The sequence below is a fragment of the Mytilus trossulus genome, chromosome 11 (assembly GCF_036588685.1).
Source record: "Mytilus trossulus isolate FHL-02 chromosome 11, PNRI_Mtr1.1.1.hap1, whole genome shotgun sequence".
Classification (NCBI taxonomy): domain Eukaryota; kingdom Metazoa; phylum Mollusca; class Bivalvia; order Mytilida; family Mytilidae; genus Mytilus; species Mytilus trossulus.
This window is the reverse complement of record NC_086383.1, coordinates 59,149,295-59,162,867: the sequence shown is the minus strand read 5'-3', so window position 1 is coordinate 59,162,867 and position 13,573 is coordinate 59,149,295. Positions and strand designations below refer to the sequence as shown.

The 13,573-nt window shown below is 33.6% G+C and overlaps 1 protein-coding gene across 1 annotated transcript in view; it reads right to left on the bottom strand.

Moving 5' to 3' along the window:
* Positions 1 to 6,384: 6,384 nt before the first annotated feature.
* The window catches only part of LOC134691355 (uncharacterized), a 244,754-nt gene continuing 237,565 nt past the window's right edge, over positions 6,385 to 13,573 (bottom strand). Inside the window, exons 20-21 of the mRNA XM_063551839.1 lie at positions 10,868 to 11,336; positions 6,385 to 7,678 (exon numbers count right to left, since the gene is read on the bottom strand). Coding sequence (XP_063407909.1) covers positions 7,644 to 7,678; positions 10,868 to 11,336 — 504 coding nt within the window. The 3' untranslated portion in view covers positions 6,385 to 7,643. The remainder of the gene's footprint in view (positions 7,679 to 10,867; positions 11,337 to 13,573) is intronic.

The following is a 13,573-nucleotide window of genomic DNA, read 5'->3' as shown; positions in this document are numbered from 1 at the left end:
CCAATAGACACCTAGTGGACAACACACAACGTACGAGTAAAAGGAAGTGTGGGATATACGTCAATTCAACAACAATTCAACAACAAAAATAACCAAGATACATCTAGTGGACAACACACAACGTACGGGTAAAAGGAGGTGTGGGATATACGCCAATGAAACAACAATCCAACAAGACAAAAAATCAATAGACACCTAGTGGAAAACACACAACGTACGAGTAAAAGGAGGTGTGGAATAAACGTCAATGAGACTACAATCCAACAACACAAAGAACCATTAGACATATAGTGGACAACACACAACGTATGAGTAAAAGGGGGGTGTGATATAAGTCAATGAGACAACACTCCAGCAACACAAACAACCAATAGACATCTACTGGACAACACACAGCGTACGAATAAAACGAGATGTGCATTATACGTCAATGACACAACAATCCAACAACACAAAAAACCAAGGGACATCTAGTGGAAAACACACAACGTACGGGTAAAAGGAGGTGTAGGATAAACGTCAATGAGACAACAATCCAACAACACAAATAACCAATAGATGTCTAGTGGACAATACACAACGTACGAGTAAAAGGAGGTGTAGGATAAACGTCAATGAGACAACAATCCAACAACACAAATAACCAATAGACATTTAGTGGGCAATGTACAGTGTTTAGCAATCCTCTTGTTAGTGGTCAACGTACAGTGTTTAGCAATCCTCCTGTTGGTTGGCAACATACGGTGTCTAGCAATCATCCTGTTTGTTGGCAACTTACAGTGTCTAGCAATACTCCTGTTAGTTGGCCACATACAGTATCTAGCAATCCTCCTGTAAGTGGGCAACATACGGTGTCTAGCAATCCTCCTGTTAGTTGGCAACATACAGTTTCTAGCAATCCTCCTGTTAGTGGGTAACGTACAGTGTCTAGAAATCATGCTTTTAGTGGGCATCTTACAGTGTTAATCAATCCTCCTGTTAGTGGGCATAGTACAGTGTTAAGTATTCATCCTGTTAGTTGGCAATGTACAGTGCTTAGCAATCCTCCTGAAAGTGGGCAGAGTACAGTGTCTAGCATTTATCTTGTAAGCGATTAACGTTAAGTGTTTAGCCTTCATCCCTGGCGACAGACACAGTGTTCTCGTCTTACATCTGCATGAAATGTTTGTCACTGGACGTTATAAGAAATCAATCAATCAATCAATTAACAGACGACGGTCAACTTAACAATATTTCAAGTTCTATGCCGTACAGTCTCAAAATCGGATTCAATTAAATTATTTTAAAACTAACAGCTCTATAGACGATATTTGTTAGTTTCACGGAAATTAGAAGATAATGTCAATGGCTTATAAAAACGAAGATGTGGTATGATTGCCAATGAGGCAACTCTTCACAAGAGACCAAATGACACAGATATTAACAGTTTTAGGTCACCGTACGGCCTTCAACAATGAGCAAAACTCATACCGCATAGTCAGCCATAAAAGGCATCAAAATAATGCCGCTACAAGGCAGCACTCGCACCCGCAAAGTGGAAAGGGATTAATATAAGTTGCAAAACTTGTTTCCCAATCCACTATAAATAAATATGTTTAAATAAAATAAAAACAAATGTAAAACAATTCAAACGAGAAAACTAACGGCCTAAATAATGTACAAAAAATGAACGAAAAACAAATATGTAAGACAGCAACAAACGACGACCACTGAATTACAGGCTCCTGACTTGGGACAGGCACAAACTTACATAATGTTGCGTGGTTAAACATGTTAGCAGGATTCCAACCCTCCTCCTAACCTGGGACAGTGTGGAAAAACTCATCTGACCAACAAAAGAATCTTTCCAACAAAGACATCTATCCAACAAAGACATCTGTCCACCAAAGACATGTACACCATGGCCAAACAATACTTACAAACACAGACAAATATCTAATATGACCAACAAAAACATGTGTTCAATTGGGTAGGTCCAACAAAGACGACATCTGTTCAACAAAATTCTTTTTCTACCAAAGACGTTTGTCTTACAAAAATATCTAGTCTGTCCAACAATGACATCTCTTCATCAAAGATATGTATTATGTACCCAAGCGCCCTTGGTGGAGATGTGTATTCCACTTGTAAATATTGAGGGGTGCTTTCGTCGAGGTCCGCGTTGTTAGCTTCCGTGTTGTGTATTCAAAATGTAAACAAGTTGCTTTCTTTAAACTAAAGAAATGAAGTCGTGAATATTAATGCCTGTTTTTATGAAATTAAAAGTTCAGATAATTGTTATATAAGGATCCATGATTTCACCTGATTTTGTTTATATATAAAATGTATAGAAACTGCTGTCCATTTTGGGGCATAATTGTCTTGTTAAAGAATTCATTTCTCTCTCTCCAGCCCCCTCTCTTCCGATAAATAACATTACTACATGCTTAATAGGAGGAAACCAAGTACTGAAAACAGTCATGATTATTTGTGTTTGTAGCCGGTTTAAAAAAAAGTTCAAAACCCTAAGCTATATTTTTGTTTGTTTATATAATCCTGGACTAAAAACGTTTTGGAAAACCAATTACACTGGTGTACATGGTTTGGTTATTGACTATCATATCCAAAATATATTTGATCTCAATGTTTTTATAAGGGAGCTACCATTTGATTTTTATGGGGGGGGGGGGGGGGGGGGGGGGGGTGCTAGGTAGAATTTGAAAAAAATAGGCAGGACAGGAGTTTTGAGTAAAAAAAAAAACAGGATGAGCATCTTGGCAAAAAAAAAAGGCTTTGGGTAAAAAAAGTCAGGATAAACTAGTAAAAAAAAAGGGAGGACCGAATAGAGAAAAAAAATAAAAAGGCAGGACAGAGATTACAACTAAAACAAAAAGCAGGACAACATTTTTCATCCTAGTCCCCCCCTCCATAAAAATCAAATGGTAGCTCCCTAAAGCAACAAACTCCAATCAGGCTTTAACATGTTTAACAGTAGAAACAGTTTGAAACCTAAACTTAAATCAATTTGTTTAAACAAATCTCATTTTTTTTATTCCGTAAGTTATCCTTTTGTTAATTAGCCAAAATATAATGACGTGTTGATTTGTTGATTTATACGATTGTGTGACAGGGTGAGCAAGAATGACAGTGACAATTCAGTCCAGCTCATGTACTGTTTTTGCAATCGCATGTCCGTTGAATACGGGTGTTTCCTGTTTGAATTGTTTTGCATTAGTCATGTTGGGGCCCTTTATAGCTTGCTGCTCGGTGTGAGCCAATGTTCCGTGTTGAAGGCCGTACTTTGACCTATAATTGTTTTACTTTTTATACATTGTGACTTGGATGAAGAATTGTCTCATTGGCACTCATACCACATCTTCTTAATTATGTTGATTTAAAGAAAAATAATGTGTTACTAATTAGTTGTGCTATTATTTGCTTATGAATAATAAACGTTTTTATCGCCTTCTTTGTAAAAGATATCGTTCTATTTTGTCATCAAAAACGCTCTAGGCCTCTGTCAACGGGTGCATTGCATTTGCGCCAATTTTTTAAAAGTGCAATATATTATTATCTGCATCATATGCACGTATGAAATGTATCATTGTGACGCAAATTAAATATGGTTTATGGCACAAATAAAAGATTTTTTTGGTGCAAATGAAATGCCAATTGGCCCAAAAGCAAAGCACCGTTGTCAACTAGGCCTTCTGAATTCGCTGATGAACTCCTCGAAAACAAAATTGACGTAAAGCCCATAAACTAACACTGATTCTTCTTTAGGGGGGACATGAAGTTGTGCACCTGCTACTTCCAACAACCAACTCTTTGGACAAAAGACAACAGGATTTACCATAAACATTTTTATTAGTTGTTAGTGGCTTTGAACTAGCTGTCAGATAACTGCGAGTACTCTCAGATCTGTTCATTGTGTCTTTTTGTATCCTTTTTCAACTGATTTTTATAGTTTGATCTTATGTTTAACTGTTATAGCACTGTACCAGTTTGGGGGAGGGTTTGGATCCCGCTAACATGTTTAACACCGCCACATTATTTATGTATGTGCCTGTCCCAAGTCAGGAGCCTGTAATTCAGTGGTTGTTGTTTGGTTATGTGTTACATATTTGTTTTTCGATCATTTTTTTACATAAAAAGGCCGTTACTTTTCTCGTTTGAATTGTTTTACATTGTCTTATCGGGGTCTTTTATAGCTGACTATGCGGTATGGACTTTATAATATAAAAAAGAAGATGTGGTATGATTGCCAATGAGACAACTATCCACAAAAGACCAAAATGACACAGACATTAACAACTATATGTCACCGTACGGCCCATTGTTGCTCATTGTTGAAGGCTGTATGGTGACCTATAGTTGTTTATGTCTGTGTCATTTTGGTCTTTTATGGATAGTTGTCTCATTGGCAATCATAACACATCTTCTTTTTTATATTTCCAACATCAGACTCTTCTGTTAATAGATAACAGGATTTACTATAAACACCCAACTTATTACACCCGACTCTTCGGACAATAGATAACAGGATTTTCCATTAACACCAAACTTCCAACAGCCTACTCTTCGGACAATAGATACATGTATAAACACTAAGATAGCAAACAACCAACAACATATAATTAACTTACCATGACGGGTAAGTTTTTCAAAGTTATCAATCAAATAATTTTGTTAAATTAACACTATACGGTATGGAGAAAATCTGGATTCAGATTTTTTTTCTTATTGAATAGAATATTTTTTCATCAATTTTAGAATATTTTTTATGGGGAAAAAAACGACCCCCTTTTTTTGTTGAATGATCATTCCCTTAACCCATAATCCAGACTCAAAGCATCATCATTGCCAAACACATAATTCTTTTGAAAATGTCTTCCCGAATTGACTGGACGTACATTGAAATATTTGCCTCTGGTCTCAACTCTATCAACGATTCACTCATAAATGCATTACTAAAACATCCTAAACATCTCAATTCCTCTTCTTTGTTTGTAGCCTACGTGATTTATTGCGTAATTAGTGGCTGATTCATATGAGGAAGGGGGGGGGGTTCCGGGGTTGAAGCCCTTTTTTTCGGACGATCAATGTTTGGAACCCTATGCATTTATAAAATGTCTGTATCCGCCTTTGGTACAGGCACATCATGTTTGTGGGGTTAAACCAGTCATACAAACAAAGATAAACAACAACAAACAACACATGGTTAACATACCCTGACTTGGTACAGGTACAATATGTTGTGGTGTTTAACCAGTTATACAAACAAAGATAAACAACAACAAACAATACATGGTTAACATAGCCTGACTCTGTAAAGGTACAACATGCAGTTGGGTTAAACCAGTTATACAAAGAAAGATAAACAACAACGAACAACACATGGTAAACATAGTCTGACTTGGTACAGGTACATCATGTTTGTGGGGTTAAATCAGTCATACAAACTAAGATAGACAACAACGAACAACACAATTTATTCACCAGGTATGAAAATTGTTAAGTGTAAACTATTTTCTATTGAATTTAAAAGTAAGTATTTACCTTCTGATTCAATAACTTAAGTTTGATATTTAAAACTTAACTTAAAATTATAAAAAAAGATTTCATTAACATAAATAGGCTAAAATAAAAATTCCTATTGAAATTAATTGGATCACTATGTACATTGCTGTTTGGAATAAATCATTAAAACATCATTGTATTTTATTCACCAGCGTCAGGCCTCAAAGAACAAGTGTTCGAGATGAGGGACACACCCACAGAAGGTATTAAATTGACCAGAAATGAGTGATATATAGTTTTCCCCAGATCACCGAGAGAAGATATCATCCCAGGCCTGTAGATTACTCGATAGAAGCTAGAATCCCCAAATACATGTAATCGAAAATATTCCAAGAGAGAAAGATGTCCGTCCTGAGTTTTGAAGTTATAAACGTTTTTGAGGGAAAGGGGGGACAATTCGACAGAGCAGAGATCACTTCCCCTTTTCCTGCATTACATAAACCCTAGATAAAAATAGTTCAGAGTCAAAATTATATGAACCTTGAAATGTGTGGCGAGGTAAACGTATTTCTGTGATTTTTACCCTCACCTAGCCCGAGATAAAGATATAACAGCAAAACATAAGAACATAAAATCCGTTGGAAAAGGCTTTGTTGTCTTAGGACAAAAGTATCAAAAGATTATCTTAACTCATCAGACTGACAGGAAGCACAATAATTTTCCTACCATTTCATTTGGCACGTCCTAATGCTGGCAGATTTGCAGTCCCAAAAATGTAGAACCAATCTAACTGTCTCAGTTCTTAGCTTTTTTTTAGGTCGGTTATTATTTAAGGCTGTCATATGTTTATATCATTGGATTTTATATTTAAAATGCTGTATCAGATAAAGGTTATTGAAGTATCTACCTCAGTTCCCATGCATTGTTGGATTTATGCTGTCAGGTGCAGGCATGGGGCGAATCACATTGCAATGTAATGCATTATATTACAATTACATTGACAAAACCGTGCATTAAATTACAATTACTTTTGCAAAGTGATGCATTGAATTACACATTACATTTATAATTTTTATTATCAAGTGAAAAGAAAAATCAAACATTTTGAAAAACAACATGAAGTCACAAAAAGATTATAGCATATGCAGTAACTGTTTCATGTATTGAATTTAAGTAAACATGTAAAAAGTCTATTCAATACGATTATTACACTTTAACATCATTTTGAAGGTTTAATACTTATTTTAACTTAAGGTAGATGGGGGTCTACATTTAAATCCATAGAATTCTTTAATAATTTGTCAAAACATAGTTTATATCATGCTTTTTTCAAAAATTAAAAAAAAGTAGGGGTCATCGGGCTTTTTTTCACGCTACAGGTTGTGCAAAATTGTCAGATTTTATATAGATTATGCATGGAAAACCCAATTTTGTGTGATGAAAAGAAAACTACACTACAAAATTTTTAGATAAAATATGAGAAGATAGCGCTAATTATATGCTTTCAGATAAGAAAAAGATAAAAATGGGATCACCAGACTCGTTTTCATGCTACATAATGAATTATGTAAATTCACAACACATTCTATTATAAAAGTTACCTTATCTGAGTTATCTCCTCTTATATCTGAGTTATCTTCCCTTATGTGGCAAAGTTGAGAAAAAAACATGAATCAAACAAACATATTCTTTTTTTTTGTAATATACAGCCGTAAATATGATAAAACACATACTTTTCTATTTTAAAATGGAAAGTCTTACACATGAATTGCATACTTCACATTTATAAATTGTTATTCTAGCAGTGGGTCAACATCCCTGCTGAGGATAACATCTTACTCAGTAGTCAGTGCTCCAGATTCTAAATTATCCATAAATAAATTCAGAAATCATTACAAAAGTAAGGTTCTTACTCCCTTAGTCAAAATTGACCTCATAAGATTTGGCCTATTTTTATGTCACTTTTGGTAATATAGGTCTAGACTTGTGTAAGCTTCATACATCCTCGATTTTCATTATTTAGGTTTAAAATTTTATAGTTTGTACACTGACTTAAGTACGCCCCAGCTATAACATATTAATGCCTTCAACAGCAGTTTTATACAATGGTGGTTATGAGTTGATGTTCTATTATGGTGATATATTCATTGCTGTTCCATTTCAATATCAATTGCCACTACTGAAAATAAAGAAAAACGTCATCACTGCATGCATGAATTATACAAATTACTGTTCAAATTCTATTTACCAAGAACATGGGTTTTTAGGATAAAGCTGAGTATTGTACATCCAGCTTTTGGGTTTTCGGCTTTGGGCGTTTCCTGATGTGGATATGTTTGGAAGTATGATATTTTTATAGTGTTATTTCGACTTGTATACCCTTGCATTTACAATTTGAAATTTGAAATTAGTACTTTATCGGAAAAATGTTGATGTCATTATGTTTTACAATATATACTGTTGTTCAGTGGTTGTCGTTTATTGAACAGATGTTTTTCATAAGTGTTTCGTGTTTCTTGTTTTTATATAGATTAGACCGTTGGTTTTCCTGTTTGAATTGTTTTACACTAGTCATTTTGGGGCCCTTTATTGCCTGCTGTTTGGTGTGAGCCAAGGCGCCGTGTTGAAGCCCGTTCTTTGACCTATAATTGTTGACTTTTTACACATTTTGACTTGGATTGATTGTGCTTGGATTGGCACATCTTCTTATTTATATGTATGTACTTTTTTTTGGCGTTTTTGTAAGAATGAAGGTATGTTTGTATGCAAAATTTAAGTCAGCTGTGTTGTATGTTTGTAATGCACGTTACAGTTTAGCTTGCTGGGACTCAGTCATTGTCAGGTTTACCAATGATGTCTGTTTGGATTTCTCACCAATTTTATCAATATAACAGAACTAAGCTAGCTTTAAAACCAAGTTGAACCCCCCATTTTATTTCTGAAAAAGCCTGTACCAATTTAGGAATATGACAGTTGTTTTCATTTCGTTCCGTTTCCGACGAAAGGAGTTTAAATGATACATTCATTGTCGCGCATATCAATTTTTGGTTATTGAGGAAACATTTTATTTTTGTGGATATTTAATTGCATGTGTCTGCCAAAGTCTGCATGCTAGTCTATATAAAGTTTGTACTTCAATATTCAAACTGGTTTGTTACCTTCACAACAAAATCAACAAATTTGTGTAGCACAAGAAAAAAATTAACGATCAGTTTCAAACTTTTGTAAAGACAAGATGATCAAGTCAAGCACCAAACTCAAGAAAACCTGACAAATATGTGCCAACATAGGGGTTGCTGGATGTAATATTGTTATTATGCACTTTTCATATGATAGATGGACGATGAAACTAGACTGGTTTATTATTAGAAAACTTTTTTTCTTCTTTTTAGTCCCTTTAACATGTTTAATCTGAAATGAAAGTATTGAAAACTAGAGTCTCAAAGAAGCCTGTGTTGTTAACCTTGATCCATATGCATATTTAACAAATAACACACTATCCAACATTGTAAGCGAGAAAAGAATTTCTCTGTTTTGTTGATATTGTATTGCTGATCGTTTAATTCGTTGCGTTTTTCTCTATCTTCTTTAATTTTTGCTGAAAACACAAAAGAGGGTAAAAAAAATTCTTAATTAAGGGCAATCACTTCTAAAAAGTGACAGTCTTTTAACTATATCGGCAAAGTTTGACTTGTTAGTAAATCTTGTCTTGTTAATAAATTTTGCATATTTAAGTTTCTATCTATCTATCATAATTTGTATCATATAAGGCACAATGCAAAAAAAAATGGTAAATATTGTAATTAAGGAGTCATTGGACAATTTCCACAATATTTGTATTAAATGTAGATCTTGTCTTGTTGATCATTTTTGTCTATTTAAGTTTCTATCTATCTATAATAATTTTTAAGATATCGGCAAAATTTGACTTGTTAGTAAATCTTGTCTTGCTAATCAATTTTGCATATACAAGGCAAAACGCAAAAATTTGGTAAAAATTTGTCATCAAAAGGGCCATAACTCCAATAAGAATTCGACTGATGATTTCAACCATTAGACTTATTTGTAGAACATATATATAGCTGATAATTTTTGTATTTTAAGTTTCTCTTTATCTATTACAGTTTTCAAGATAAAAGGCAAAAATGAAAAAAAAATGGTAAAGTTTGTAATTAATTGCTATAACTCCTATAAGAAATCGTCTGACAGCTTTGACATTAATAGACAATAGGTAGAGCTCAGCATTCTGAATTTTTTTCTCCTTGTCAGATTTTATTCATTTATAATGGTTTTCAATATAAAAGACAAAACTTGCATTTTGCCCCTACGTTCTATTTTTAGCCGTGTCGGCCATCTTGGTTGGCGGGCAGGATCATCGAACAATTTTTTTAAACTAGATATCTAAATAGTGAGTGTGGCCAACTTTGATTATATTTGGCCCAGTAGTTTCAGAGGAGAAGATTTTTGTAAAAGTTAACAGAAAACAACTACAGATGACGATGATGGACGACGGACCTAAAGAGATGAGAAAATCTCACTTGGCCCTTTTGGCCAGGTGAGCTAAAAAGGTTTCTGTATGGAGCCATACATTGCATTACATTTAAAAAAAGAGTTTCTGTTTTCTTGAATTCTTTAAAATAAAAGTCAAAAGACAAATCTTTATATCTTTACAACTGAATGCATATATTAGAGCTTATCTTTCATATAGAAAACAGTATTAAAATGCCATAAGGATTTAGTTAAGCATACTTCAACACACATACTCAGACAGATGGACATAGAGAGTTTTGCCGTATTGACCATAACTTTTAGGAATTTTCAGTTATTAATATTTTCAACCATGTAATTGATATTGCTTTGAAACTGTTTTGAGCACCACTGATTTGTCTTATGTAGACAAAACAAGCATTTGCAGCACTAAAGTATATGCCTAGTTCCTTTTGTGAATTTTTACAACCACTGGGTCGATGCTACTGCTTTATAGACGTTTCGTCTAGGAGGATATCACTAGCCCAATAGTCATCACTGATCAAGTGACATGACATTTTGACTCTTAATAAACTGTTGATAAAAAATTTAAAATATTCAAATCACTAAGTTTTTTCTACTAAATTGCCTAAGATGTATTAGGCACAACATTTCGAAGTTTTTAATTTATTAATATTCTTTAAATCTGCTATTGATTTGAAATTTCAAATGTTTTTGTTCCAGCACAACTGGTGAGTATAACGTAAACGATATGTGCCTTTGCCATACCAAATTATAAGTCTCGTATCTTTAATCGATTTTTCGTTAGAACAATTCAATACCAATAGACAATCTTCGTATTTCAATATTATGGAAATCTATCAAATAAAAGTTAGTTTACCTAATTTGAATTCACTTATAAACTGTAGCTTAATACATTTCATTTCCTCTTTAGAAACTTGTTTGTCCATTATTTCTTTTAGTTGGTCTGTGTACAACGTTGTTGGTTTATTATGTAAATCGAATCTTCCCACAAGATCAACAATTATAATGTTCGACTCATGAAACAGTATATCATCGAGTTTGAATGTCTTCGAGTGTTGTAGGTCATTCCGTAAAAGTCGTATGCGTTCAATATCATCTCCAATAGCTATGTCTGTAATCTGAATATTCTGCCATGTTTCTCCCCACCAATGAGTTGGTACATGCTTATTAAGTCTTCTAAGCTCCTTGTACAAGTACGTTATATCACAATTACTCCTAAGAGGCAGGTGAGGTTTATCTCGCCTCAATAGATCATATAAAACATCAGCAAGAATATTCAGCACAATCATCCCCATCTTTGCAAAATTGATCTCCTCCTTTGAAAACTGAAAAAAAAATCAAAAGCTCAATTAGAAGTGATGTAAAATATGTACAGGATTAAACAGTACCAAGATAAATTCTAAGCATTTAGAATTGGGTTATTTAAACTATGTTAAATCTTCAAAATAGTGCTACCAAAAATAAAATAGAGGCTCTCAAGAGCCTGTGTCGCTCACCTGTTACTGTATTTACTGATGTCGGCCAGTTTGGTGGGTAGGCGGGGTCATTAGACACTTTTTTAAAATAGATACCCTAGTAATGATTATGGCCAAGTTTGGTTAAATTTGGCCCATAGTTTCAGAAAAGAAGATTTTTGTACAAGTTACAAAAATGACAAAAAGTTGATCAATATTGACTATAAAGGGCAATAACTCCTTGCGGGGTTCTCTGAAAATTTTGGTCATGTTTGACTTATTTGTAGATCTTACTTTGCTGAACATTATTGCTGTTTACAGTTTATCTCTATCTATAATAGTATTCAAGATAATAACCAAAAAATGCAAAATTTCCTTAAAATTACCAATTTTAGGGCAGCAACCCAACAACGGGTTGTAGGATTCATCTGAAAATTTGTGAGGGGATAGATCTTATTCTAATGGACATTTAAATCTTAAAAGATTTGCCCTAAATGTCTTAGTTTCAAAGATATAAAGCAAAAATTGCATTTTACCACTATGTTCTAATTTTACCCATGTCGGCCACTTTGTTTGGAAGGTGGGGTCATCGGACACATTTTTTAAACTATATACCACAATTATGATTGTGGCCAAGTAAGTTTAAATTGGGCCCAGTAATTTCAGAGAAGGAGATTTTTGTACAAGTTACAAAAAATGACGAAACAGTTGTTAAAATTGACTATAAAGGGCAATAACTCCTTAAGGGGTTGACTGACAATTTTGGTCATGTTGACTTATTTGTAGATCTTACTTTCCTGAACATGAATGCTGTTTACAGTTTATCTCTATCTATAAAAGTATTCAAGATAATAACCAAAAATTTGTAAGGGTTCCGCGGAACCCAGTGTCTCGCCTATTTTTGCTGTAAATTGCAGGCTCAACAACAATGAGGAAAAAAAACAATTAAAATATTCCTCTTGTTACTATTTTATGATTGTAAGAAACTCTAAGTCCATTTAAAAGTAAATTACAGAAAAAACGGAGTAATCTTTTTACAAACTTTACTTCTGGATACAATCTTATGATCATAAACAAGCTTCTGTCCAAGTTTGGTACAAACCCAGGATAGTTTAAGAAAGTTATTAAAATTTTAAAAACTTTAACCACATGCAATAATCATAAATAGTTTCTGAGAAAGTTTTAAGCAATAACCATATATTGTTTTTGAGACCCGGCGGGACATATGAAACCCCCCAACCTTTTTTTTTTTTTTACAAAAAACTAAATATCACTTAAATGAAATTTTGAATCAAAACCAAAAAGTATACAGATCTTTAGATTAATATAACAAAGAAGTGTGTAAAGTTTTAAGCAATAATCATAAATTATTTTTGAGATACGGCGCGACATGTAAAAAAAACCTCCCCTGTTTAACAAAATACTCAATAACTCCAAATTAAAGTTTTAAATCATCACCAAAAAGTATACAGATCTTTAGATTAATATAACAAAGAAGTGTTTAAAGTTTTAAGCAATAACCATTAATTGTTTTTGAGATACGGCGCGACATGTGAAAAAAACCTCCCCTGTTTAACAAAATACTCAATAACTCCAAATTAAAGTTTTAAATCATCACCAAAAAGTATATAAAGTTTTAAGCAATAATCATAAATCGTTTTTGAGATACGGTGCAACATGTGAAAAAAACACCCCCCTGATTTAGTTACAAAGTACCGTAACTCAAAAAGTTTTAATCTTATTTTCACCAAAAAGTATACAGATCATTTGACCATCATAAGAAACAACTATGTTAAGTTTCATGAAATTTGGATAAGTCGTTCTCAAGTTAGGGTGCAACATGTTTACGCCGGACAGCCGGACGGACGGACACCGGACATTTGTATACCATAATACGTCCCGTCAAAATTTTGACGGGCGTATAAAAACTTTAACCACAGAGTGAATGTTTTTTTCCCCGCAGAAAAAAAGTCCATTTATAGTAAAATACAGAAAAAATGGAATTTTATTTTTACAAAATTTACTTCTGGATACTATCTTATGATCATAAACAAGCTTCTGTCCAAGTTTGGTACAAACCCAGGATAGTTTGAGAAGGTTATTAAAAT